General features: G+C 36.9%; 4 protein-coding genes across 4 annotated transcripts; 1 reads left to right on the top strand and 3 right to left on the bottom strand.

Moving 5' to 3' along the window:
* Nucleotides 1–644: 644 nt before the first annotated feature.
* LOC111780716 (Fe(3+) dicitrate transport system permease) lies at nucleotides 645–4369 on the bottom strand. The gene is made up of 3 exons (XM_023661192.2): nucleotides 4022–4369; nucleotides 2951–3278; nucleotides 645–1067 (listed from the first exon to the last, which is right to left on the bottom strand). Exons 1-3 carry the CDS (start codon nucleotides 4167–4169, stop codon nucleotides 851–853), a joined length of 693 nt encoding a protein of 230 aa, XP_023516960.1. The 5' UTR covers nucleotides 4170–4369; the 3' UTR covers nucleotides 645–850.
* Nucleotides 4370–6153: 1784 nt separating this feature from the next.
* Nucleotides 6154–7952, bottom strand: LOC111779671 (large ribosomal subunit protein eL30). Its single transcript, XM_023659779.2, has 5 exons — nucleotides 7819–7952; nucleotides 7614–7719; nucleotides 7023–7124; nucleotides 6458–6526; nucleotides 6154–6368 (listed from the first exon to the last, which is right to left on the bottom strand). The coding sequence occupies exons 1-5, from the start codon at nucleotides 7837–7839 to the stop codon at nucleotides 6328–6330; spliced, it is 339 nt and encodes a 112-aa protein (XP_023515547.1). The 5' UTR covers nucleotides 7840–7952; the 3' UTR covers nucleotides 6154–6327.
* A 1238-nt stretch (nucleotides 7953–9190) lies between these two features.
* On the top strand, nucleotides 9191–18085 carry LOC111780022 (serrate RNA effector molecule). The gene is made up of 12 exons (XM_023660271.2): nucleotides 9191–9775; nucleotides 10616–10728; nucleotides 12843–12900; nucleotides 14569–14643; nucleotides 14735–14809; nucleotides 14885–14932; nucleotides 15089–15157; nucleotides 15245–16048; nucleotides 16122–16170; nucleotides 16540–16814; nucleotides 16891–17073; nucleotides 17515–18085. The coding sequence occupies exons 1-12, from the start codon at nucleotides 9309–9311 to the stop codon at nucleotides 17573–17575; spliced, it is 2277 nt and encodes a 758-aa protein (XP_023516039.2). The 5' UTR covers nucleotides 9191–9308; the 3' UTR covers nucleotides 17576–18085.
* A 1647-nt stretch (nucleotides 18086–19732) lies between these two features.
* Nucleotides 19733–26191, bottom strand: LOC111780207 (protein FAR1-RELATED SEQUENCE 3). Its single transcript, XM_023660542.2, has 6 exons — nucleotides 26045–26191; nucleotides 22189–24511; nucleotides 22018–22107; nucleotides 21754–21903; nucleotides 20944–21060; nucleotides 19733–20480 (listed from the first exon to the last, which is right to left on the bottom strand). Exons 2-6 carry the CDS (start codon nucleotides 24421–24423, stop codon nucleotides 20442–20444), a joined length of 2631 nt encoding a protein of 876 aa, XP_023516310.2. The 5' UTR covers nucleotides 24424–24511; nucleotides 26045–26191; the 3' UTR covers nucleotides 19733–20441.
* Nucleotides 26192–26284: the final 93 nt, after the last annotated feature.

The following is a 26284-nucleotide window of genomic DNA, read 5'->3' as shown; positions in this document are numbered from 1 at the left end:
AGGACCTATAATTTGTTTGTCATCTTCAAAGAAAATGTTGCGGTTAAATTACAAGTTTAATCCATAAACTTTGAAGATCGGTTAACTTTTTTTGAAATATCAAAGTTAAATTTATCAAAAATTTACACATTGTATTCGTGTAATGCTAAGTTACTATAAATCTCATGGAGAGTTTGATCCTAGCTCAGGATGAATGCTAGTGGCATGCTTAACACATGCAAATCAGACGGGAAGTGGTGTTTCTAGTGGTGAACGGGTGAGTAACGCGTAAGAATCTGCTCTTGAAAGAGGAACAACAGCTGAAAACTGCTACTAATACCTCGTACGTTGAGGAGCAAGGAATCTGCCCAATCGACATTTTTTTGGGAAATATTAATTTACATTATTCTCATTGAAAATTAAAGCTTTTCAAAGAGAAATTTTTTTGCTAACCCTGATTAAGAATAATTTTTTTTAAAAAAAGGAAAAAAAACGAACAGCCGAGATTAACAACCTCTTAAGAATGGCTCTTCGGGTGGATAAAAAAGAGTATTCCAACGCTTAAAAAGTCATACCAAATAGGCTCTAGAAGTATAAAAGTCGAGCTCGATCGACAAGTCAAAGTACCAATTTTATGCACCTTGAAAGATGAAAATACAAAGTAATGATGCAGGACGTTAACATTCTATTCATCATACATGAAAAAAAATTCTTAAAATGTGACAAAAGCAACAAAGGAATACAAGAAACTGACCTTTAAACCCACCACTTGGGGCTCACATATAATACAAGGTTTCAAAGTCAGTCTTGAAATTTCCCAGAAGATCAAAATTATAAGTGTCTGAGGGATAAGATATAATATGAAGAATCCTCAAAGTACAATAATTTTCCTATGCAAATTGTCTCCTATGGAACCTCCATGACCGTGGTGGTCGTGCTCGTGGTCGTGAAAGATGAGAGTCAGAATACCTACCACGCACAGCACCGAACCTACAAGAAGCTTGTCATAGCGTTCAACCCAGTGAAACTTGAGCTGACTCGCACCGTAGAACGATAAAGCTACCAACGAAGTCATCACGGTTATTGTGCTGCAAAATGCAAAAGTCCAACACCAGAGAGACAAGCTATGTATCAATGAAATGGTTTTGTGATCAATTCTTTGGAATGCTATGAAAATAATGCTCCCTCACAAACATCATAATTACATTGATATGTCCAATTAGTTGAACAATAAGGTTCGACTCGTGTTCAGAAAACAAGCCTGCCTAAAACAAACAAGTAGAACTTTTGCAGCGATGACCTTTGCACGTTCGCTAAATAGTTGTCATTGATGTGAATCAGCATTATCGATATTATATTAGCGTATCTCAGCTGAAAGTAGATTTACAGCAGCATATAATTACAATTCAAAGGTAAATCTACTAATGGTAAGAACGAGCAGCCAGGAGGAGGGCGGCTTGTTGAGGATGGTTGGAGGGAGTCTCACATCGGCTAATTTAGGGAATAATCATGGGTTTACGAGTAAGGAATACATCTCCATTGGTCTAATGCTTTTTGGGGAAGCCCAAAACAATGCCACGAGAGTTTATGCTCAAAGTGGACAATATCATACCATTGTGGAGATCCGTAATTCCTAACACGGCTATCTTCATTCTAGTATAAGGATGTGTTTTTATCAGCTTTTGGCAGTTTGGCCTCAAAAGCTAACTTATTTCATGCCAATGTACACCCCTAAAATTTGTGAGAGTGCTTTCCAACTTTCTTTGAGGCTCTCAACGGTGGCACAATGTACAAATGATCGTGCTATTTTTTTTTTTTTTTTTTAAGAGACAATTTTCATTGATGATTGAAATTTACAAAAGGGATGTATAATCCCTGGTGGATCGTGCCAGTTTCCTCCAAAAAAAAAAAAAACTCTACCCACTTTGATATCAAATTATTAAGTAATGTCTCTACACTAATAGTATGGTGTGGTTTCCACTAATACTTTTTGAAATTCTAAGGTGCCTCCCATTGTCTTTTAGACTTTTCTCAAATCCTTAAAATATTGATTTCTAGGAGGATATTTGATTGGGCCGTACCTCTCCTCGATCCGGCTTTCCTTGCATGCATGTGATTTCTCACGCAAAAGATGTTTATATAGTAGTGGACTTACCTTTTGTGGGAGTTTTTTCTCTGAACTTCTATTTTCTTAGACCGCTTTTTGATAGACCTCAGTACTTTAACTTTACAAGGAATTAACCTTCATCAAGGTATGGGATAGGCATGTTTGGATCTTAGAGTCCTCTTGTATCTTCTTTTACAGCCATCTTTCTAACCATTCGGCATCCTACCATAATACACACGCTCCCCTCCATTTTATAAACTACGAAATCCAAATTTCCAAAGATATGATAAATCCTTGATTCTTCCCTAAGCTCATTGCTTTTGGCAGGATCAAAACCAAAGTTTTCATTAAAGGATGTTTTGTGGCACTTTTTCTCTGATGAATTGTTTTATATAAGCAAAGGTCTGAAGATACTGCTCACTCATAGGGCTTTGTCCACTCTACTGAGAGATGTGGAGAGAATTTCTATGGACTTTTTCAATTCTCATTTGCTCCTAGCCAGACGAACCAAGTTTGGATTGAGGAAGTTTTGTTGTGTCCACCTTCTTGCACCAAAGAAGAGCTTCGTGGAAATTTGGCATTTCCACAATTCCCTAGAATATTTGGGTCGAAGGGTTAAAGAATAGATATTGATGTTGTAGGGAGATTGCAAGATGTCGGGTGACCTTCCGACATTTTTTAATATCTATGTTCGTCTCTTGTTTTCTTCTTTTCCTATTTCATGTAGCCCTCTGGTCGACTTAGGAATCATTTTTTCACTTCCTACCCTCCATTTTTCTTTCCAAAAGTTGGTTTCTTTCAACCAAACAAAGAAGTTGCATAATGTACAACAGACAAGAAAGTTTAATGCTATACAATTGATACCTGAATAGCAGCACTATGATAGCAAGGATCATCATGGAAGATGAATTTCCAACAGCAAGAAACACTGGAAGAGTGGTTGCACAAGGAGATAAAGCAGGTACAAGGACAAGACCAGCAACAGCCATTTTCTCCATCGGTTGGTTATGGGAGTGACTATGACTACCTCTACCAGTCATAAACAACAGAACATAACAACCTCCAAGAACTATAAGCAAAAGAGAGGCCAGCTTGTGCACGGTTTCTTCACCGGCAATAGTATTAGCCATCGTGATTGCTGTTATTCCAAGAAGTGAAGTCGATATGACATGTAAAATTGCTCCAAAAGCAGCTGCAAAATCAAATATGCATATAAACATAAGATTTCCAACTGCTAGCGTTGTGAGATTAAAAAATTTGCACGTTTTTTAGTCATTATGGTTTGTAATCCCATTCCAATCTGCAACCCTGAGATTAATCAATTGACAAAAAAACCAAATCTCCAACTGACCAAGCTCCAAACTAGCTCAGAATTGGCCAAACCGTGCAGCTGCCATTACACTCATGCACTAAAAATTCCTATTGAGTTTTATCATTATTCTAGATCTAGAGGCCAGCTGAGTAAACATCAAGACGAGAAAAAAGAATATATAACACGTTAAACAGAGTATCAACAGCAGCATAAATAAGTATATTATGTGGAATCATTCTCAAATATGATAAGAACAGTGATGATAAAGACTAACTACGCTAATAAAGATATATAATTCGCCAGATCTCACAATTAGATTATGAGCAGGTATGATAAAACCCTACTCTGCAGCCACTAATCGGCGAAACCACCGGGATATTAAGACAACTTTGTCACGGTAACACGGGACAAGATTCAGCTAAAAACACCAATTTAACTGCATTTTGATAATCAAGTCCAGCATTAGCGATCTTTCTCTAGTTAAGGTTACGATCACATAAGCTACTCAGAGCAACATCCGAACAAATTTTCCGAGAAACTCGCAAATCGATATACAAAATGAAAGGTGAAACAGAAGCGAAAATAAGAGATCTAAGAAATGCGATCGGTTGCAGATAACATACTGACGAGGAGAGTCCTGGAGAGAGTCCATTTCTGGACGCGACCGACGACGGAGAAAGGAAGCCAGTGAGTGGGAATGAAGGAATGCAGAAGCGACACGGTCGCAATTCCTCCGATTGTGGACAGATCTTCTCCGGTAAAACCTTCCATTTGGCTCCAAAACGAAACAATTCCTCCGCGTCAAGAAGAAAAGAATCGCGAATCTCCCTAATCCGGTAGGATTTCAACTCGCCGGAACCGAATCTGAGACAGATCTAACACCGAAGACGAACGATTTTCCAATCGGAAACACAATTCATTCGATACCCAAACCTTCGTCGATTTAACATTCGTTCGATTTTTTTTTTTTTTTTAAATGTATATTATATAAATATAAATGTTAAATTTTCAAAAATACTTTTTTTTTTTCATTTTAATCAAATTTTAAAATTTATTTCAAAACAAGCATTTTTTTTTTTTTTTACCAAATATAAATAAAATAAATAAGTTATTGACAATTTCTTTATTTAATTTAATTTGTTGTTTTAAATAAAAACAAATTTTGGTCAATTCAAAAAATAAGTAAAAAACAAATGATTGATTAACCATTACTTTATTAGATTTTCAACTTAGTAAAAAAACTCCCAATTTTATTTTATTTTTAAAAATATGTATTTTCGGAGCAATTTACTGTTCAAATATTACCAGTTAAGGATCCAAGATGAACACATTTCGAGACTGCTTTCAAGACCCGATAGAGCATTATGAATTTACAACGATGTCCTTTAGATAGAATAATGGATCTCTAACCTTCATAGACTTAATGAACCCGGTATTCAAAGAGCTTCTCGATTATTTCATTTCATAATTGTATTAATTGATTATATTTTGGTGTACTCCAAATTAGACGTGAAGCATGAAATTCAACTGAGAATTTTTTTTTGATGATGCTAAGGGTGAACAAATTTTCGTCTACTTTAAACGAGTTTAGGTTGTTTTGACAAAAATCTTAAATTCCTTGTGTTTTTGTGACGATTCTCAATAGTCGTGTGACGGGTCGTACAGTTGGTACCAGAACTCAATAGTTTTATGTTCACTAGACTTGTTTACATAGTAAGTATTACTTATCTCGGGATCTCATAAATTGTAAATATTATAATGTTTTAAGTCATTTTTTTAGTTTTAATATAAACGATTTTTTTCCTTTAAAAAAATCTTATTTTTACGTAATATTTGGATATACTATAATTTTTATTTTATACTACGTCAAAATATAGTTTTCATCCTTGAACATTTATTGGAATAACACTTTAGTCCTTCAACTACTTTAGTTTATAACATTTAATCCCTATATTTTTAACCGGTAACAATTTAGTAGTATAATTTAATAAGTAATAATTTCTCTAGTTCACCATTTGTAACTATTTAATCTATATAGTAAAATACAAAAGATTTAATAAAACTTCTCACCCAGCTAGATTATTTAAATTTATTAAGGATTAAATTGGTTTAAAAACCATAAATACTTAGTAATAATTCGAGAGTATAGCAAATAAATAAAGTTTGTTTTTTAAGAAAAAATGGTTGCAAATTAAAAATATATATTTTTATCATAAATTTGTTCGGTTTGACCTATACTCATAATAAATACATTTATTAATGTAAAATTACTATAAAGTTAAATTACTATAAAAGAGTACTAATACATACTATAAACGTTGAGTAGTCATCGACAACAATTAAGATGACTACAATTAAGATGGAAAGAGGATATTTTAGTCATTTTCATATATTTTTAAAATTTATGAGGACTTTCAATTAAATGAATCTCGAATCTCGAATCCCGACCCTTCCACAAAACTTGATGCTAATAGACTTAGAGGACTTGAATCAATTAGAGTCGTTACTGAAATCATCATCTCCTAACATAACTTAAGAAACTAACAAGATTAAGCAAGCTATATCCATCCAGCCAAGCAGCCGAGGGTTGGCATTTGATTTAAATTCTGTTCTTAAGATTATGTGATACAAACCAAGAACAGATTGGCACGGGCACTGATGGATCATCCCAGGAAAGATTAACTAACCTAATATTTGGAGACATGCTTGTTTTGATATCAGTGAAGATTTAGAGACCAAACTAACGATATGAAACTTGTCTGAAATGCCTCACAAGATTGATATTATGAATACAAACCAAGAACATTAATGCATTCTCATACATAAAAGAGTTTTATAATGAAACCATTCGTTCAAAATATTGCTACGCCCAACCCAAAATCAAGTGGATTAAAATGAAACTCTGAAACAAAAATCTATGATCTGAAACCTAACTTTCTCCGGGCAAGCTCTTGATGATATCCGAATCGCCTGAAGGACATTAAATACCATAATTAGAACATTATGTGAGGGCTAGTTATCTAAGAATAGAACATGGGATTATCGAAAAGTATACGTACCAGGATCGATAATGCTTAGGCAGCATACTCTGTAGTATTTGCCACAAGCGGTTCCAAGGTCTACGTTGCCTGAAAACGTATAAAAATAGAGATTAGTTCTCAAGTGTAATTTGGGTAAACATGTTCCATCATCATCAACTTGAAACACAAAACACGAGGCAGAAACAAATAATAAGGATAAAGGGTCTAAATTCTTTTATAGTTACAGCCTATCCTTAACCTAACCAATTGGGAGGCTCTTATACATTAAGATTTCAGGGGGGGGGGGGGGGGGGGGGGGGACGGTTGTTGTTTGAAGCCTAAGTCTTGGCATCTGAACGATCAAAAGTAATGACATAATCACGACAGATAGCAATAAATCAGATTATTATGAATAAAGGTCATCAAGTAATCCAAAAATTCTAGCTCGATATTAACAATTTCACAACCAAGAAACAAAATTTGATCTTTCACTAATCTACAGATGCAGGTGGATACATGTTCTTATTCTAAATACCAAAGAAATTAAAATGTAGTACCAAAACAGGCCAAATCCTTAATTTTAAGAGAAAGGTTAGAAACTTACTTCCATTGTAATGGTGAACTCCAACCTTTGCCAACATCGCATAATATTCGATCTCAGACTTTCGGAGTGGAGGGCAGTTGTTGGCAATGATGATAAGCTTACCTGAAAATCCAACAAAATAATCAGACATAAACTCAAATGCATAAACTCAGTGTAACAGGGCATAGACAACAAATCAGACACTACGGATCTCTTCACAGCTCAATGGAAACACGGCAACACAGTAGTTTTAATTAATAAGATAACAAGAATTAAATCAAATGCTGAGTGTTGGATTAGGAGCAGAATAATAATAATTATAATAAAATCTGGTAATGCTTTGAATACTGTGTGAAAGAAGGTTTCAGATCAACAGAATACAACATTTCCATTATCTCATGCTAAACACCAGACTTTGATTCGAAAAATTCAGTAATTCCAGCGAAAACTAGACGCAACTAAAATACAATTGGTCAAATGAAAAATCAACCAAATATCAATAACGAAAAAAATCAAGTAATGAACTGGCTTATCAACGAACAAGAATACATCGAGGTAAAGTCTAGAGAACAGATCAATAACACAAAGTGGAAAGCTTAATCAATAGATTACCTTTAGAGTTCCTCAAGGTCTTGAGGACAGTTTTGTATCCCAAGGTATATTTCCCACTCTTCATGACGAGAGCGAGTCTGTTGTTGATGCTCTCATGGGTCTTCTTCTGTTGTAGGTTTCACAATCAAAAACATATGAGCATACTCCAGATCGAAAATGTAAGAAAGAACGCCCAAAATCACCGGAAATGAATGAAGAAACTCACCGTCTTCTTTGCGGCCACCATGATGGAAGATTAGAAGCTGCTGCTGCTCAACACGCCGAGATTGTTCAACTACAGCCAAAAACCCTAATTCCAAGAATTTATATAGAGCTCCCACGGGTTGTTCAATAGATTGGGCCTCCGTTCTCACAAAAACGGGCCAGGCCCAATTCTTAAATCTAACTCTTGTGTGTGAAATGTCTGTTCTGTCCTTACACCCTTTAAATGGAAGGACCAACAATATTTTTCCATGAAACTTATATGATGAAATTAAAATTAATTAATTAATTATATATATATATATATATATATATGTGTGATATGAACATTCGACACGGAAGAATGAGTACATATTAATTATTGTTGAATTATTTTTGTTGGTCTTGGTTGTATTACGTATATAAAATATTTAGTAGTAATTTTAACAGTAAAATAGTCAATCCGAGTATGGCTCTACTAATTAAAGATATCATATTACTAACCAAAATATTATAGATTCGAATCATCTGTCACTAAAAATAAATAAATCTACCCTAAAATTCTCGTGGTATCATAATATATATTTATTTTTTAACGTAGTATTAAAAGATTTCAATTACTATGATTTTGGTGTGAGATGACACATCAGTTAGAGAAGGAAACGAAACATTTCTTGTAATGATGTGGAAACCTCGTCTTAATAGACGGTTTTAAAACAGTAAAGTTGATGACGATATGTAACGAGCAAAAATAAACAATATCTAATAGTGGTGAGCTTGAACTGTTACAAATAACATGGGGCAGTGTGCCAACAAGGATGTTGGGTCCCTAAAGGTATGGATTGTGAGATTTAATGGAGATGAGAATAGTGTGAAAACTATTTCCAGTAGACATATTTTAAAACATCGAGACTGATGACAACATGTAACAAGCCAAAGCAGACAATATCTACTAGAAGCAAGCTTGAACGGAAATGATATAATATTTTAAATTTTATTAAAAGTCAGATATTAATGAAATTTTATAAAATTAAAAATTATTTTTGAAATATTAAATAATTTATTATTTTTTAAAGTGGGAGGGTTTAGGGATAATTTTAATCATTTTTTTATTAATTTTCATTTAAAAATTGTGAAACATAAATTGTGAAACATAAAAATTAAATTGAGGACGATACAAAATCGACCAAAATATATATTTTTTGGATAGGCAGGAGGGGTATTTTGGTAAAAGAAGATATCGATATTCCGCTCGGATAAAATACCGAAAATGACCCTGTCCCATGCATGCCAACGAGGATGCTTACGTGGTACATATATCCAATCATAACACGCCACGTCATAAAATGTAAAAGACCATAAATAAACGTAGGAGCTGCCGCATGGGATTAATTCCACACGTTTGTCAGATCAGTGAACGAAACTCCGGACTTTCTCGACTTCAATTCTCCGACGCTTTGGGTTCATTCTAGGGTTTCGTTTCTTCTTCTTCTTCTTCCAGTGCTGTGTAAAATCATGGCCGAGGTTATGAACATGGCCGCCGCCGATACCGCCGACGAGTCGTTGGACCGCCGTCGTGATCAACAAGAGAAATCGTCTGAGGAGCAACCTCATTCCTCGCCTCCGCCGCAGCCGGCTGCTGCTGCTGCTGCTCCTCCTCTTCCTTCCAGAAGAAGGGATAGAGATGAGAGAGATAGGAGAGACGACCGGGATGTTGATCGTCCTCCGAACCGACGCAACGATAATTACGATCGTAATCGCTCTCCGCCTACGCTGCCTCCGAGGGATAGGAATAGAGACAGAGATAGGGATTATAAACGGCGGAACAGTCTTAGTCCCCCACCGCCTTACAGGGATCGTAGACATTCGCCTCCTAGACGGTCTCCTCCGCCACCTTTCAAGCGTTCCCGGAGAGATGATGGTGGTGGGTATGATGGAAGAAAGGGAAGCCCTAGAGGAGGTTTCGGGCCTGGCGATAGGAGGTGAGTGGATGGGAAACTGTTTTGATTTGTCGAGCTTAATTCTTGTTCTAGTGATTTGGAGATGAATTCTGTGCATTTGAAATTTATATGGCATTCACAGATTAGAGTCAATTTTCATCTAAATGAAAAGAAGAAATCTTCTTCATTGTGGACTATGGAATTTTTATTCTTCCATAGCTAGGTCCTTCAAACTTGGCATTGCCACTAAATACTCCTAAGGTTATATGTTTCAACCATTAACTGATGCTGGAAACCATTTTCAACATAAAGTTTGAACTCAACAAGTACCTTACATACGAGACGAATAATGTTTTACACACAGCTTTTTAGATAAAATGGTTCTTCCCATTTCATTCGAGATAAGATCGTTCATCCCATCTTGATTTATAATGGTTCAACCCATTTAATATACAAATGTAGTTATGGGATGAACCATTTCGTAGAGGAATAATGTTCATCCCATATTATTTTTTTGTTCTGCTTGTTGGACAAAGTTGTTGTAGGTCTTCTATTTTTCTCTTAATGGTCCCAAAAATCAGACATGTTTCTCAATGCCCATCATCTCTTCACCCCCTAACCCCGTCCTGAACGTAAGAGCGTGACCTTTGTCGTAATGGGCTTATTTGTACTTTCTATTACAATGGACACCTCTGCTTCTTCACCTGTATGATTCTCCTTAGTCATTTTTCATCTTCTATTTGTGCTCCCTTTTTCTTTTAAGTGACTAATGATGCTTTGTTGGGCGATAGTGTTTCTGTTTTATGTTTTGTTGACTAATGCCTAGGATGTCATTTAAGTATTGATATATGTATTTATCTATCTATTTTATCTTATTCCAAGGTTTGGTTATGATTATGGTGGGGGATATGAGCGCGAACTGCGTGGCCGGCCTGGATATGTTGATGAAAGGTCTCTTGGTCGGTACATTGGTCGTTCATCTGGTGGCTATCAAGGTGATGTTTCTGTTACCTGATAAAATAACTCAGCCTTATCATGATTAGAGTTTAGACTTATACAGTCTTAATCTGGTTCATTTTTTGAGATGATTATTATAGAACATGAACTACTCAAATTTCAATTAGGCCAATGGGAAATTTTGAGAATTTGACCTTTGTTGCATATGCAAAAATATTCATTGGTTTGGAAAATGAGGTATTGTACAGTGTTTGTACCCATGTCTCTGGCCAATGTCAGACCTTCTAGCCAATTTCTAGCCAATTTATAGAGAGGAGTTTTCCTCATTTTCTTTTCTGGTGCAGAATTGGGTGACTCTAATTTAATTATTATAGAGAGATTATTGAATGCCTTAGTCTTGTTCCCTCTTGTCTAAATGTGACATCATCCTTATGTCCCTTATGGTATATCACGTTTAGAGCAATTAGTAATAGTGTACTCCCGGAATAACTTATTATTTCTTATTGCATTTCCGTACGATAATTTTCATGATTTTCAGTTCTTATCGCTTCCTATGTTTGTGAGCCAAACTGTACATAAGGGATCCTTAGTTTATTCAGATCTATGAAGCTCAACATAAATCTGGAAGTTCACATGTTGAGACTTAAGGTTTAAAAGGGTAGTAAATTTTCTTTTGTTGAACGGGAGACACAAGAAATTTAAAATTTAGATATGTGGTCTTATAACTAGTTTAAAGGTAATATCCGCAGAGTCAAATCAAACTGGTTTATAAAAATGCATAAGTTTCGTTAAGTAGCATTTAAAATAATAATATAATGACAAGAAGAAAGACGACTTGATCTAAAGGGTACCCCTACAGCCGCACGGCTCCACACGCTCTCGCCATCAACATTGGTCTACACTCATTTAAAAAAAATATAATACCATGGAATGAGTATAAAAATACTCAGTAAGCAACCTATTTGTAGGACCTTGTCAGACTTAATTCTATACATAGAAACTTAGGCCATGTGCTCATAACTGTCCCTAGCGATAGCCAAATTGTGGCTTAACGTCTGGACCAAACTTTGTAGGTCACTATGTAACTAACCCTCAACATACCTCTTTAAGGAGTACTCAATCCCTCTTAGGTTTGCAACCTAGGGGTTTTTTTTTTGTTTTCTCTTCGCTCTAGGTTTCACGTATGTCTAGATCCTTCATTAGTCTTGCGCAAAGTGCGCCTCGAATCTCTATGGCCCATGGAAGGGCCCTAGGGTAATACTCATAAGTCTGGAGGAGCTCTTTTTGCTCTAAACAGTAACCGTACTCCATACATATCTACCTACTGAGCTCTAATATGTGGATTTTCCCTAGTGGTGTCGGGCAACATTTACCTGTTCCTAGGATCAGTAAACTACTTATCACTATGCCTTTTTCAGGCTTGAACAGTAAACTACCTGCTCCTGACCCTCATAAGATTAAAATAGTAAAACTACATGTCTTAGGAATAGTAACTACATGTTACTTTGGCTTTTCAGGCTAGAACAATAAAACTACTTGTCACTATGCCACTCAGGCTGGAATAGTAAAAAGTTCATGGCACTGCCCACTAGGCACCACCAATATGAACGGTAAAAACTACCTGCTCATTTACATTCTTCAGGTTAGAATAATAGAAACTTGTTCCATATGGTTACTTACTAATTGTTAGACTTCCCAAGCTTGTTTCGTGTCTTGAAGGATATTCCTAATTTCCTCAATATGCCTTAAATTAAATCGAATAACACTGGTGAAATTAGCTAGATTCAAATTTGTTAAAAAAAAAGAAAGGAATGTAGGTTGAAAAACTAACCATTGATTGTACGGTCATCTTCTCCAACTTGCGCATATTCCATTCTGCTTTCCTTCTCTTTTTTTCTTTTAGAAAAAATGTTTTATTTATTTTCTTAAAATTTCAGGCGTTATTTGTGCTTTTGAATTATAACAGCAGAATCTTCTTGCTTCCAAGCTCTCAATTTTGCATTTGTTGTATCGATAATATTACCAGTTTCCCTTTTTGCATCTCTGGTAGTAGTTAATGTTTTGTTTGAATCAGTGCTTACATCTGGATGAACAATTTACGGATAAGGTATTCGCAAACGATTTTCTTATTTCCTTAAGCTGTGTTCTGCAGATTGGGATTCTAGTCGTGGTGGGCATGGTGATCCACTCAATGCAGGAGCTGGCCAAAGGTTAGCATTCAGTCACAACTCACTCATGGTTTCTGTTACATAATTGATATAGTCCTGTCATATCTTTCTGAATATGCTTATATTGGTTTATTGTGTTAGTTTCTGTTTGAACGTGTGATTTGCTTTCTATGCTACATGAGATATTATGGGCAAGTCATGATCAAGCTAGCAGGGTAGGTCTGAAATAGAGCTATAATAACAGTACAATAAAGAAACAATGAATATTGCAAACTGCCAAGGGTGGATTGTCAATGGCATGAAAAACATAGTGTAAAATCCTGAATTTCTATCCAAAGGAATTTTCTTTTGGAATGGGAAAATGATGGGCACTTCCTTCCTGCAGCAGCTGTATGGAAGGAACTATACATTTTTCCCATGCCCTTTCTAATTATGTTGTTTCTTGGAATGGGAACTATACTTTTGAAAGAAACCCAACTTGCACAAATCTAGATTGTGCTATATAGACCTTTTCTGCCTTTTATAGCAGAGTTGTATCTATTTAGATTTTAATAAGGCGGCAAGTATTGAAAATGCAGCCATGTTTTCAGGTCATTTCTTCTCTTCGGTGATGGATGGTTATCGACTATTTTGGCCGTTGGGTGGCTTTTACTTGACTATTTTGTCTCTCACCGATTGGCTAGAATCTTACGGAGTACTGGGTTATAGTTTTTTTCTTCAGAAAACAAGAAACACTTTTCCTCTATAGACAATAAGTTGCAACTTAAATATTATTATACTCCTGGCAGGAGGTCCCAAAGCAGCAATCCAATTGGTATTTTCTTACACAAGTTGAGAACATAATTACAAAAAAAATCTAGATAATGCCCCCAAGAAGATGCTTGATTTTCTGCTACATCAGTTTTTTATTCTCATTCAATGTGCTCCCCTCAAATATTTCTTGATTTATTTGGGGATTTGTATTCTTGACTGCCTCTTTTCAAGTGCCACGTTGAGTGTTCCTAGTTTTTTATTTTTGTTTCTAAACTTATCAAAATCTTATTGGATGGTTTGTAAAGGTTAATAACTTTGTGCACATTATTCTTGAAAGTTGTTTTTGGCTTTATTTCTCATTTCCTTTATTTTGTTGTGGCCTATCTAATTAAAGTGTGTAATTTCCTATAAAAATGTTGTTTTGTACATTGGAATTACTATTCATAAAGAAAGGAAAGCTCATTTATTTGAAAATGTAGTTCTTTCATCAATTCCATTGAGAGAATATTCTGTCATCTTCAATTTTTTTATTTATTTGGGGGATGTCTGATCATCTCTGCTTTATGGATCAATTTGAAAAATGCGGCAGCCTGCAAGTATCAGATTCAACTGCACGTATCCCTTGGTTTGGAGGTTGAACTCCAAATTTATTGAGTAGGAGTTATTAGAACCATGCATGTTGCGTTGAAATTGAACTAAATAACATCACTGAATAAAGCGTCATACTTTCAGTGTTGATGATTATCCAACAATTAGAAAAAGTTTTAAAACTTGTGGCTATACACGACGTATCATTAAACTAGGCATCTCCGAGTTTCCAGCACTGTTTAGTATTACTACTAGATTGTACTTATTATTCGTTGTCTTGCTTTGCCTCATAATTTTATTGGATTCCTTGATCTAATTTCATCCTTTTAACTTCATTTTAAATGCAATGTTGATAACTTGTGATTTCAGAGAAGGCTTGATGACATACAAGCAATTTATTCAAGAGCTTGAAGATGATATACTGCCTGCAGAAGCTGAGCGCAGGTATGTTCTAAATGTGGTTTTGATTTTTTTTATTTAATTATATGAGTTTTGTTCTTCTAGTTTTGTGTAACAACTTCATTTTGATTTTCAGATATCAAGAATACAAGTCCGAGTATATTACAACACAGAAACAATCCTTTTTTGATTCTCATAAGGATGAAGAATGGTACTTCTTGTCATTTACATCTGAATTTCCTTTCCATTCACTATTTCCCCTAATTAATCTCTTTTGTCTATTTAGGTTGAAAGACAAATATCATCCTACCAACCTAGTTACTGTCATTGAAAGGTGTTTTTCTGATCATCTTCCCCAAAAGATGGAGTTCTTATAGTTGTGGTTAATTTCTTCACATTTTTATCATCTTTAAATTAGTGGACATCCAATTAGATTTTTTTAATGACATTTTTATTGTGGTTGATTCTAATATTTGGATGGTGTGTTAAGGAGGAATGAACTTGCACAAAGAACTGCTAAGGATTTTTTGATTGACCTGCAAAGTGGAACACTGGAATTGTAAGATTGGGCTTCCCACAATTATGTTTGGATTTAGAAAATTTCAACTGTGGTGATAAACCAATGCTGTTCTATTCTATGGTGCAGAGGTCCAGGGATCAATGCAGCAGCTACAAATAAATCAGGGCAGACTAGTGAACCAAATTCAGATGATGAAGCAGACAATGATGGCAAACGGAGGCGTCATGGTAGAGGACCAGCAAAAGAAATGGATCTTCTTTCTGCTGCTCCTAAGGCCCACCCTGTTAGCTCTGAACCAAGACGAATCCAAATTGACATTGAACAAGCTCAATCTCTTGTCCGTAAACTTGATTCTGAGAAAGGAATAGAAGAAAATATTTTATGTGGTTCTGATAGTGACAAACTAGGTCGGGATAGAGCACATGGCGGCTCTTCTGGCCCAGTCATAATCATACGAGGGTTGACAACCGTTAAAGGCTTGGAGGGTGTTGAGCTATTGGACACGCTTCTCACATATCTGTGGCGCATCCATGGCTTAGATTACTATGGAATGGTTGAGACCAGAGAAGCTAAGGGTCTTCGTCATGTAAGAGAAGAGGGAAAGAACTCTAACATGGCTGGTGGTGCAGATGAATGGGAGAAGAAACTTGATTCGCGCTGGCAAGAGAGATTGAGAGGTCAAGATCCGTTGGAAACGATGACTGCAAAGGATAAAATAGAGGCTGCTGCTCTTGGAGCTTTTGACCCATATGTTCGTAAGATAAGAGATGAGAAATATGGATGGAAGTATGGCTGTGGAGCCAAGGGTTGCACTAAGCTGTTTCATGCTCCCGAGTTTGTACACAAGCATCTTAACTTGAAACATCCAGAGCTTGTGATGGAGCTGACTTCAAAAGTGCGTGAAGAGCTGTATTTCCAAAATTACATGAAGTAAGCGAAGTTTCAGATAGCATTTCTTCCTCACTGATGGAAGATGTCATTTACTAATACCTTAATTCTTCAGTGATGCAGATGCTCCTGGAGGGACGCCTGTTATGCAACAATCGCTTCCGGTATGTTTTATTATGGTTGCATTGGCTGTGATAACATAAGATACCAATGAATTGTAAATTTTCCTTTGTTGGATCAATAGTTTTCATGTTTCATCACCACAGCACGCGGTGAACATATTGTTGATTTCACTTTATTGGTGATTGTTGTTTTTGTCATCATACTGTAGTAATGGGTCATTTTTCGTTTATGAGGATCTGAGGTGCATATAGGTTTTGTCATGCCTAGTGTGTAGGGAGAAGTTCTCATTTTTTGGACTGACAATTTAAATACGTGCAGTCTAGCAATATACTAGATATAGAATCCATTTTTCTTTTTGGATTTCCTTTCATTTTCTTTTTAATCCATCTAGACGTGATTTTCTTATGCAGAAGGATAAGCCACAGAGACGTAGGATGAGTTTAGATGCTCGGCTGAAGGATGACAGAGGCAATCGCAGGGACCGTGATAATTGGGCGAATGGGGGTGACAGATTTGATAGATCTGAGAATCCACAATCAAATGATTTCCAATCAGCAAATGATGGTACGGATGGTGGAAACCTTGATGATCCTATGTTTGATACTTTTGGTGGACAAGGAAGGCATGTTGCTCCTTTTGCCTCTGAAATGCCACCGCCTGTGCTTATGCCTGTTCCTGGTGCTGGGTATGTTGGCTTATCTGCTCAGCTCTTTTGTGCCCTTAGCGTTCCTAGTGATCTTACCTGTTATGTTTTATTGCAGTCCATTAGGACCTTTCGTCCCTGCTCCACCTGAAGTTGCAATGAGAATGTTGCGGGAACAAGGAGGTCCACCTCCATTTGAGGGTGGTGGTAGAAATGGAAGGCCAGGACCTCAATTAGGTGGATCTGCTCCAATTCTTGCCCTATCTCCAGGTTTTCGACAGGATCCTCGTCGAATACGGAGGTATGACTCCTTTACAGGTTTTAACGACTGGATATGGTTCTTTCTACTCTTTTGTGACGTTGAAATTTCTATAAGCAGCTCATAAAAGTCAACTTGAAACTAATACTCATACCCTTGTGGATAAAAAATTGTGAAGAAATATTGTGGGATCTATATTTATAGTTGTGAGGGATTGTAAGCTTTTTTTTTTATTCCCTTGCTGCAAGCCATGTTCTTCATCTTGATCTAAATCAGGATAGAGTAACAACGCCACTCTTTTCAAATTCTAGGGTTTTATAACTAGATTTTCGAAATTAAGCAACCGACCGACACCTCATCACGCTGTGCAGTCTGAAGAATTTAAATTTCACCAACACATGCTTCAATGCTTCTTGGTCTAGATTTATTTGTGAAGTTCTGTTTTTTCTTTTGCTGTATAAACTAACAGCAAATATTATGCAGTTATCAAGACCTAGATGCCCCTGAGGACGAAGTGACTGTAATAGATTATAGAAGCTTGTAGATATATTTGGTATCGGCGAAGTGTTTAGAGGCCCGCTCGTGTTTCCAAGGGGGGATGCAACTCCAGAACTGGTATGAATTCAGACTGGTTGCTAATTGAAATTCTTGTTGCTGAAGAGGTTTGCTTTGTTTCACCCCATCATCATAAAAACTGAACACGAGTTGATCGATCACATCCTAGCTCTGGGCAAGTACAAATACTTCCATGAGAATTGTGCATTCATTTAACTGTTCTTTTTTCCCTACTCTGTATTCTTAGTGAAGAAGGAATTCGACCCGAAGGACCGAGATTTACTGAGCGACAAATTCCTATCTTTTGAACCATAGAACTTATAATCTTCTGCAGTTAGGAGTGTGCATCCCCCCTTTTAGTTTCATTTTCGCTTATTATTATAGTCGATTTTGGTCAAGGGAAAACTAGTAGTAAAATTGTGGATATTATTAAATCTTGTTATTATGAACTTTCTAACAGTAAAGATCGTAATGTTAGGATGCTCTATTGTTATATTCAGAGACTATCCAGTTCCCAGGCAGCCTCCCATTTGACATGTATGAGTAAGCTGGAAACTTGTTCTAATGGTACTCTTATGTTCTATTACAAAGTTGCTTCAGATTGTGCTTAAATCAAAAACTTAATTTTAATAGATTAAAGATGAAATTTAGAGGTTAATGTATTTTTAGAACTAAGCCATAATATAATGTACTAGGTGAGGTTTACTCGTATCTTTTAACCTTATTAGCGTTAGTAGGTTGGAACGGTGAATTGCTTGTACTTATTTCTTGGCTCTCGACCATAAATACGAGCAATGCCATCGCCTACTTGAAATACAATACCGGTATTTAAAATTTTTACTTCTCTATTATATTTCTCAATACGTTCACGGATAATATTACTAATTTCATTTGCTTGAAGGGTTACCATGAGTATTTCGTAATTCTTTTTTTTTTTCAAAAAAAGAAATATTTCGTAATTCTTTTTTTTTTTTTCAAAAAAAGAAAAAAAAAATGCCTATAGTAGAAGGACCTTCTAATCAGTTAGTTATTTCTTTCATCGTTCCAAACATTCCAAACATGGCAATATTAGCACTAATGGTACGTAAATGTAACTCGTTGTTCAAACAACTATTCAGAGTTCTTAGAGCTCCTTGTAAGGCTTGTTGGAAAACGTGTTAGAGCTCCTTGTAAGGCTTGTTGGAAAACCTGTTGTCGTACTTGATTAATCGCCTTTTGTTGTTCAAAACGAATAATTTCATTTTTATAATTTTCTGTCGTTCATGTATTTTTTTCCTCTGAATTAGAGCTCCATTTTTCTCCCGATAAAATTAACTCGAGTAGGTAATGCTATCTTTAAGACTTTAGTAGGTATAATTCTTGATTATTTTAGAAAGAGAAAATTTGCCAATTAGCATTCAAGTTTGAGATGATTTCTAGATTATTGAGGCATTGTTTTTTTACTTGCATGGAAAGAGAAACAGAATGTGGCACTTAAATATATGGTAAAAAAAAGATGAGTAAATAAAGTTCAGTATCCATTCTCAAATAATAGAAAATATAAACTAGTAAATAAAAAGGAAAAAAATGAGATGAAAATTATGGCATAGCACAAACTTTGATGTGATTGCATATTAAAATCAATTTGAAAAAGCTAGAGAATTAGAGCACGTGGCTACGAACCATGGTGTTGGGGGTTCGAATCCCTTCTTGCCCACAACTGATGAAAAAGGGAAGGACTTTTCCCTCTTGGAGTAGGAAAATCATGATCGGGATAGCGGACTTAAAGCTATGGAACTTGAGTGTGGGTCTTTTGTCGAAATGGAATGACCTTTATCTTTTTATTTTTTCTTTTTCGTTAATGAGTTAAGGGCAGGGTTCCATTATAAGTTAAATATAAGTATACCCACCATTTTATCTGTCACGGGGCAATAACATCACCACATTCACTAATAGTTTGTCAAGCAATCTCTTAGTTGAGATTAGATACTATAAAATTTAATAATATGCTTCAAATCGCATCTTCAAATAATTGGAACAATCTCAACTTCACTTTTTTAGATGAGTAAATATTGCGTCGTTTTGACTTTCTTAAATTTAAATTTCTATCATTAGATAAACGATACTTGAAAATTTAAATGAACGACTCAAATGGGAGGGGCAAGAATGTTATAATGATTCTGCATTTACAATTTACTTGTATCAACATCAAACTATGTCTTGATGAGAGGAAAAAATCAGTCTTAACAAACACAATAATTGATATCTTATTATCACATTTGAGCAGACATATCAATGACCCTTTATATACAATACATTAAGGCATGGTGACCCTCTTTGCAGAACTGAAAAACAGGGGGGAACCTTCGTTAGCAACTCGAGTATCTGATCCTTTGGATTCAGGGACTTCCATTTTCATCCTTCCTCACCAGAAAGCAAGCAACCCGAAAGCTTAGACTCGGTTGCACCGAGTGCGGGGCAGTGAGAAGTTGAACAGCTTCAATAAGGATGGAAAAATGACAATCCTTTCACTTCTATAAGCTGCAACCGGAACACCAGAGGCCACCAGCAATCTCCAAGAACAATTAGGAATTGAGAACAAAACAAGCATAACTAATGGAGCTACTCTATTGCTGGAGGCATCATTCAATATGGGTCCCTTACTGCCCCTAACAAGATGACTCTTAGGACCATTGGATGCTTCAATCTAGGTGCTACATGCACACCTACAGAGGAAAATGTGGCTAGTCTAGCCTAAAAGAGGGGGGGGGGGGGGGGGGGGGGTGGTAAAGCCAGATTTAGCAAGCATTTTAGCCATCACCATTGGCATGTTTCAAGAATATAGGATGCAAGAAGTGCAGGTGTCCATAAGGTCCTTACTTCCTTTGCTTTTTTGGAAGAGGTTCTGACTCAGCCTGCCAAACAAGTGTTGATACAAGTAAGAACAGAAAAAGGAAAATTCAGACAATCCAAAGTTCTAGACAGCATTCTAATAACATTTCAGACTTGTTCTCCTCAATTACAATTTCTTCCCTTTTTTTGGGCTATGGATCTTTGAAGGGAAAAGAAAAACCTTGTTTTCTTTACGACAAGTGAGAGAATGGTGATTTGAACACTCGACCTCAAGGGAAGGAGGACATGTAATATAAAAATGCATCGCTATTGATGTGAGGATATGTATAGGCAATACGAGAAGTACATGTAAATTCGCCGAAAAAGAATGACTTGGAGGAATTGGTTTAAACTCGATGGTGACTGAATAAACTCCAGTCAACTTTTAAGACGAAAAAATCATTATAACGGTGGTCGATAATCCGAACGATAGCAACCAAGAGGGGAGGAAAACAAAACGAAAAGGTTTTAGCAAAAAATACTTACAGCATTTGAAAGCTGCTCACGAATGTAGGCCATTGACCTCAACATTGCACCCAATGTATCTCTAGAGACCTGAAACTTAACCTCAGACTCTCCCGAAGTTGTCTCCGTATCTTGAAGCTGAGATGCAATAGATTTCAGAATATGCATCTATGAGGAAAATAATGACATGTATAGCTTACAGAAAGAGTCACCAGAAGGCATTTATAAGTAAGAAAGAAATACATATAGCATACATGATGTGAGTACCCACATTGGTTGGAGGGGGGAACAAAGCATTCCTTATAAGGATGTGGAAACCTCTTCCTAGTGGACGCGTTTTAAAACCTTGAAGGGAAGCCCTGAAGGGAAAGTCCAAAGAGGACAATATCTGCCAGCGGTGGACTTGGGTTGTTTCAAATGGTATCATAGCCAGACACCGAGCCAGTGTGCCAGCGAGAACACTGGGCTCCCAAGTAGGGTGGATTGTGAGTTCCTACATTGGTTGGAGAGGGGAACGAAACATTTCTTATAAGGTTGTGAAAACCTCTCCCTAGTGGACGCGTTTTAAAACCTTGAGGGTAAACCCCGAAGAAAAAGCCTAAAGAGGACAATATCTGCTACACATTAAGAGTCACCAGAACTCTCAAGAGTCGTGAACACTCTCCAACCGTGAATAGAATAACACTTCGTATCCTTCGAGCTTCTAAAATATGGATCGATTGCTAATATTTAGCAAGGGGCCATTGAATGTTCCCATTACTAGAACCTAACAGTTATATGAGACATAAAAATCAGGTAAATTTAAAAATTTAGATGAACTCGGTATTGTACCTTCAAGTTGATGACAGCCACTTTGTTCGCCGGTGTCGAGAGCTGTTCACTGATGTATGCCATAGACCTCAACATTGGTTCCAGTGAAACCCTCGACAGCTGAAACTTAACTTCCGATTCTGCAGACGGACTCTTACTGTAGTCTTGCAGCTACAATAAGTAATAAAAAATGAGATCAGAATAGGCAACCTAAAGAAATCATAACTTCTTGAAAGTTATTTGACATAACAATCCAGTAAAAGAAAATCAAGCGTCCTTTAGTACCTTCAAGTTGATAACAGCAACTCTATTTCCTGTGGTTGAATTTTTATTCTCCATCACCCAAGTCATTGATTTCAAATAAGGAAGAACAGCCTAAACGAAGGACAATATTAGAAACTTTGACTCATGTTCACAGTTCGGAACCAAGAAATAAACAAAACTAAATAAACAAACCACGTGGTCGGGAGGATTGTCATCTCGGTGAAGGGAGACAGGAGCTATATGTGGATAATTCAAATCAGCAATGGATTGGACATGAGCACCAGCATCGTTAAGATTGAATCGCCTCATTACTTCATCTTGACGAGGCCACAACAGTGGAGTTGTATCTGATGCTGAAGCTGAGGTCTTCCTCTCATCATACCCAACCCCACTGACCTGAGAGCTAGGAGGTGCAACTTTTGCAATATTATTTTTGACAGTTGCTACTTTTTTCCCAGCTTCTTTTAGTGCAGTCATGGCAAGATTATAAGTTTCTGGAGCAGTTGCACCTTCCTCTGCGTACCTGATTGCTTCTCGGCATAAATTATTGTACCTTGACGATAAAGACTCCTGGTCGTGTAACTCAATAGCGCGTTCATCTGATCCAAGTCCATTCCTTGCATTCCTTGTCCATCTTCTCAAAATGAAATGAGATGGTAATGTAAGTACATTAGTTACTGTGAAGACGGTTAATACATGTCTGCAAAGAATGCCGGAATACTCGAACATTTGACAGCTACAATTAGCTCTCATGTCTGGATAATTTAACGTGACAACATATGCCTTCTGGTCATCCTCAAATTTAGCAACCCGAAAAGTGCTAAGAGTTGCATCACCTTCGATTCGATTTGCAGTGTAGACAAAAGTTTCAACAAGCTCCTCTTGAAATTTTGCAAATATTTTTCTCGTATAAAGATTTGCTGCTTGCTTCTCCATAGGAGATGGTGTCCTCAATACAGGTGTAGTGCACATTGTGTCAAAGTCTGCTTCTATTTCCTTTTCAAACCAATTTTCTAAAGCTCTTTCATACTGCCTAAAGAACAATGGTAATGTGGTCTGCTGATTCACATATCCATCAAAAAAGGAATTATCATATCCTTGATTGGGAGATATAACAGCAAAAAATGAATCACGGACATACACGGGAACCCACTGAGCGCGTGCGTTATATAATGATTGGAGCCAATCATTTCGTCCTAAATTATACTTTTCAATGATACAATTCCAGGCAGACTCAAATTCCTCAATAGTTTCAGTCAAGTTGATACAATTGTAAAGTTCGACTTGAAAATTCGGATATGTGAGACATACATGAGCTAACTTCTGCTGACCTTCTCTTAACACGTGCCATTTGCTAATGCAGTGTCGGGCGTCGGGAAACACTTGAGCAATAGCTACATGTATGGCTCTGTCTTGATCCGTGGTAACTGAAACAGGCTGACGATTATTCATTGCTGTTAGAAATGTTTTGAACAACCAAACAAAAGAAGCCTCAGATTCATCAAGAAGTAAAGCACATCCAAACAAAATTGTCTGACCATGATGGTTCACTCCAGTGAATGGAGCAAAGGGAACTCTGAACTGGTTAACTCTGTACATCGTGTCCAATGTAACTGCATCACCAAAATGACTGTAAGCTGCTCGAGACCTTGCATCGGCCCAAAATACATTAGCCATACGATTATCTTCGTCAAGTTGTATTGCATAAAAAAATCCAGGATTCTCAGATTGCATTTTCTTAAAATATTCCAGCATATTCTGAGCATCCCTCCCCAGTGTCCTCTTTTGGCCAGCATTCCTAATGGGATAATTCATAGTTGAAGCATTATTAAGTGACCGATTAGCTTCTGCTTGAGATGTCTTCCAACCTCCACGAGTTTTACCTGCAGGTGCTCGGTTGTCGTCCATTAATACAGACATGACACCACTGGGAACACCTGCTGAACCAGTGTAAGCTTCAGTCATGGTCTTTGCAGCACCAGCGAAATGCCTGCGTGGCCGTAGATAATGCACCTTACTCGAATTTACTGTAGAATGACTATGCTCTTTTACAAACTTTGTGACAACCCATTTATCCTGATCTTTCAATTCTATCCTAAGCATTGCATCACAACTACCAGCAGGTTTTCTTTCTGGACACTCTCTAGCACATACAAATTCTCTACTAATTATAATTCCATCGGATTTAGAACGACTAAGTTGTCCAAGTTTTGAACTAAAACCAATGCGTCGAGCATACTCATCATAGAAGGTCTTTGCATCACCTTCGGATTCAAATTCCATGCCTTCATACGGTTCGATAATTCCATCTTCATCATGAAATGCAGAATCTTCAACAGTGTTGATTCGACCTTCATGAGGGTCAACATCACTATCATCTACAATAGCAGGATGAGCCAACCCATCAACCCGAACCATTTCATCCATCTAATCCACTGTGTAAATCGAAGTTATTTACCCAATATAAAAGGGAAAAGGCCATTCATTTTCGCTCCCGATGCAATTTAAATGCAATCTGTAACAAATTATCAAACCACAAAATATCATTAAGTTGTAATCCATAAGAGCTCACCAGAGAAAAGAAAAACCAATTATAAATTATTGATGCAGCCAGCTTTCAACCAAACAAGATAACAACAACCTTCGCAAAACCTAAATTTGCTCCAAAACCTCAATTTGTCCCAAAAACCCACAAGAAGGCTATGCTAGAAAGAAGTTATATTCTAAAACTCATTAACATCTGCCACATTTCCAAATTTTCCCATTCATCTCCAGATTTCATGAAACATGGCGAGGTAGTCAACGTTCCAAAAAGTCATCATTGTCCTTGATCTAATGTAACTGCAAAATTCTCCAACTTACCACCAGTTAACTGAGAACCCACCTAAAAGCGTTTGGATAAAAATGTTGCACGAGATATAGACAACAAGCATTTAAGAAGTGAGGGAGGAGAACATGATCAACATATTTGCTCAACTCCTTGCAAATATCACATCATTGAGGTCAATCATAGACTGTAAACTGGCATCTCCTTGAATGAAAGTCATTGGAATTGACCTTTCTCAGCTGTCAGATCCCACATTGGTTGGAGAAGGGAATGAAACATGTCTTATAAGGGTGTGTGGAAACCTCTCCCTAACAGACGTATTTTAAAAACCTTGAGGGGAAGCCCGAAAGGGAAATCCCAAAGAGGACAATATTGCTAGAGGTAGACTTGGGCTGTTGCAAATGGTATCAGAGCCAGACACCGGGCAGTGTACCAGCGAGGACGTTGGGCTCCCAATGGGAGTGGATTGTGAGATCCCACATTGGCTAGAGAGGGGAAGGAAGCATGCCTTATAAGGGTGTGTGGAAACCTCTCCCTAACAGACGCATTTTAGAAACCTTAAGGAGAAGCTCAAAAGAGAAAGCCCAAAGAGGAAAATATCAGATAGTGGTAGGCTTGGGATGTTACAAACAGCCACCAAAAAACTGAACCTCGTTAGAAACTCTACGGGCTAACGACTAATTGCCATTGAAAGCGAAAGGCCAACATAAAATTCAGTAGAACCAAGAATGGTAATCCAACCACAAACCGATGAAATCTCCCTAAAGTAACAAGCATCTTGGCAGTGCCTATATCTAACAAGTGCAATCCATAACTATACGCCCACATCTTCAAATTCGAGTTATTATAGCTAACAGTACGATTCATATAAAGCCCCTTATTTAAACATCTAAATACAATAAGTACCTCACTTTATCATGATCACACTTAGTCAATTCCCACACATTTAACACCAACAAATTCCTTGGTTAAAGAAAACAGCACCTGTACTTTAGAGACAGAATTAAGTTATTGAATTAAAAACGTTGCAAATGACAATAAGAAACTCAAATCCCATTTTAAACGCATATCTCATTTAGCAACCAATTGCAGACTACAATCGAGTAAAACCAAAGCCCTACGACATAATAAAGAAACGAAGACGGAATTAAACCCTAGAAACTGGAAGAGACGAGAATCAACAAGAGGAAAATAGAGAGGGAATCATGGACGTGGACATACCTAGTTCGTCACAGTCTTGACCGTCCAGTCCAGTGACTGGCAGCGCCTAAAGCGACGGAGGCTGGTGGCCGGAAAGAGGAGGCGAGGGAATACGAGGAGAGAGAGAGAGAGAGGGCGCGATCGAGGACGTTTAGAGTAATCCGATGTGCCATCATGTATTCTAGTTCGCTGAAGGACGAATCAAAAGAGGCCACGTGTTAGGAGGTTGTCGTTGTTTCCAATTATTTCATCATATTTAGT

The sequence above is a fragment of the Cucurbita pepo genome, chromosome 18 (genome assembly GCF_057944985.1).
Source record: "Cucurbita pepo subsp. pepo isolate OVF chromosome 18, ASM5794498v1, whole genome shotgun sequence".
Lineage (NCBI taxonomy): Eukaryota > Viridiplantae > Streptophyta > Magnoliopsida > Cucurbitales > Cucurbitaceae > Cucurbita > Cucurbita pepo.
This window is presented reverse-complemented; position numbering and strand designations above follow the sequence as displayed.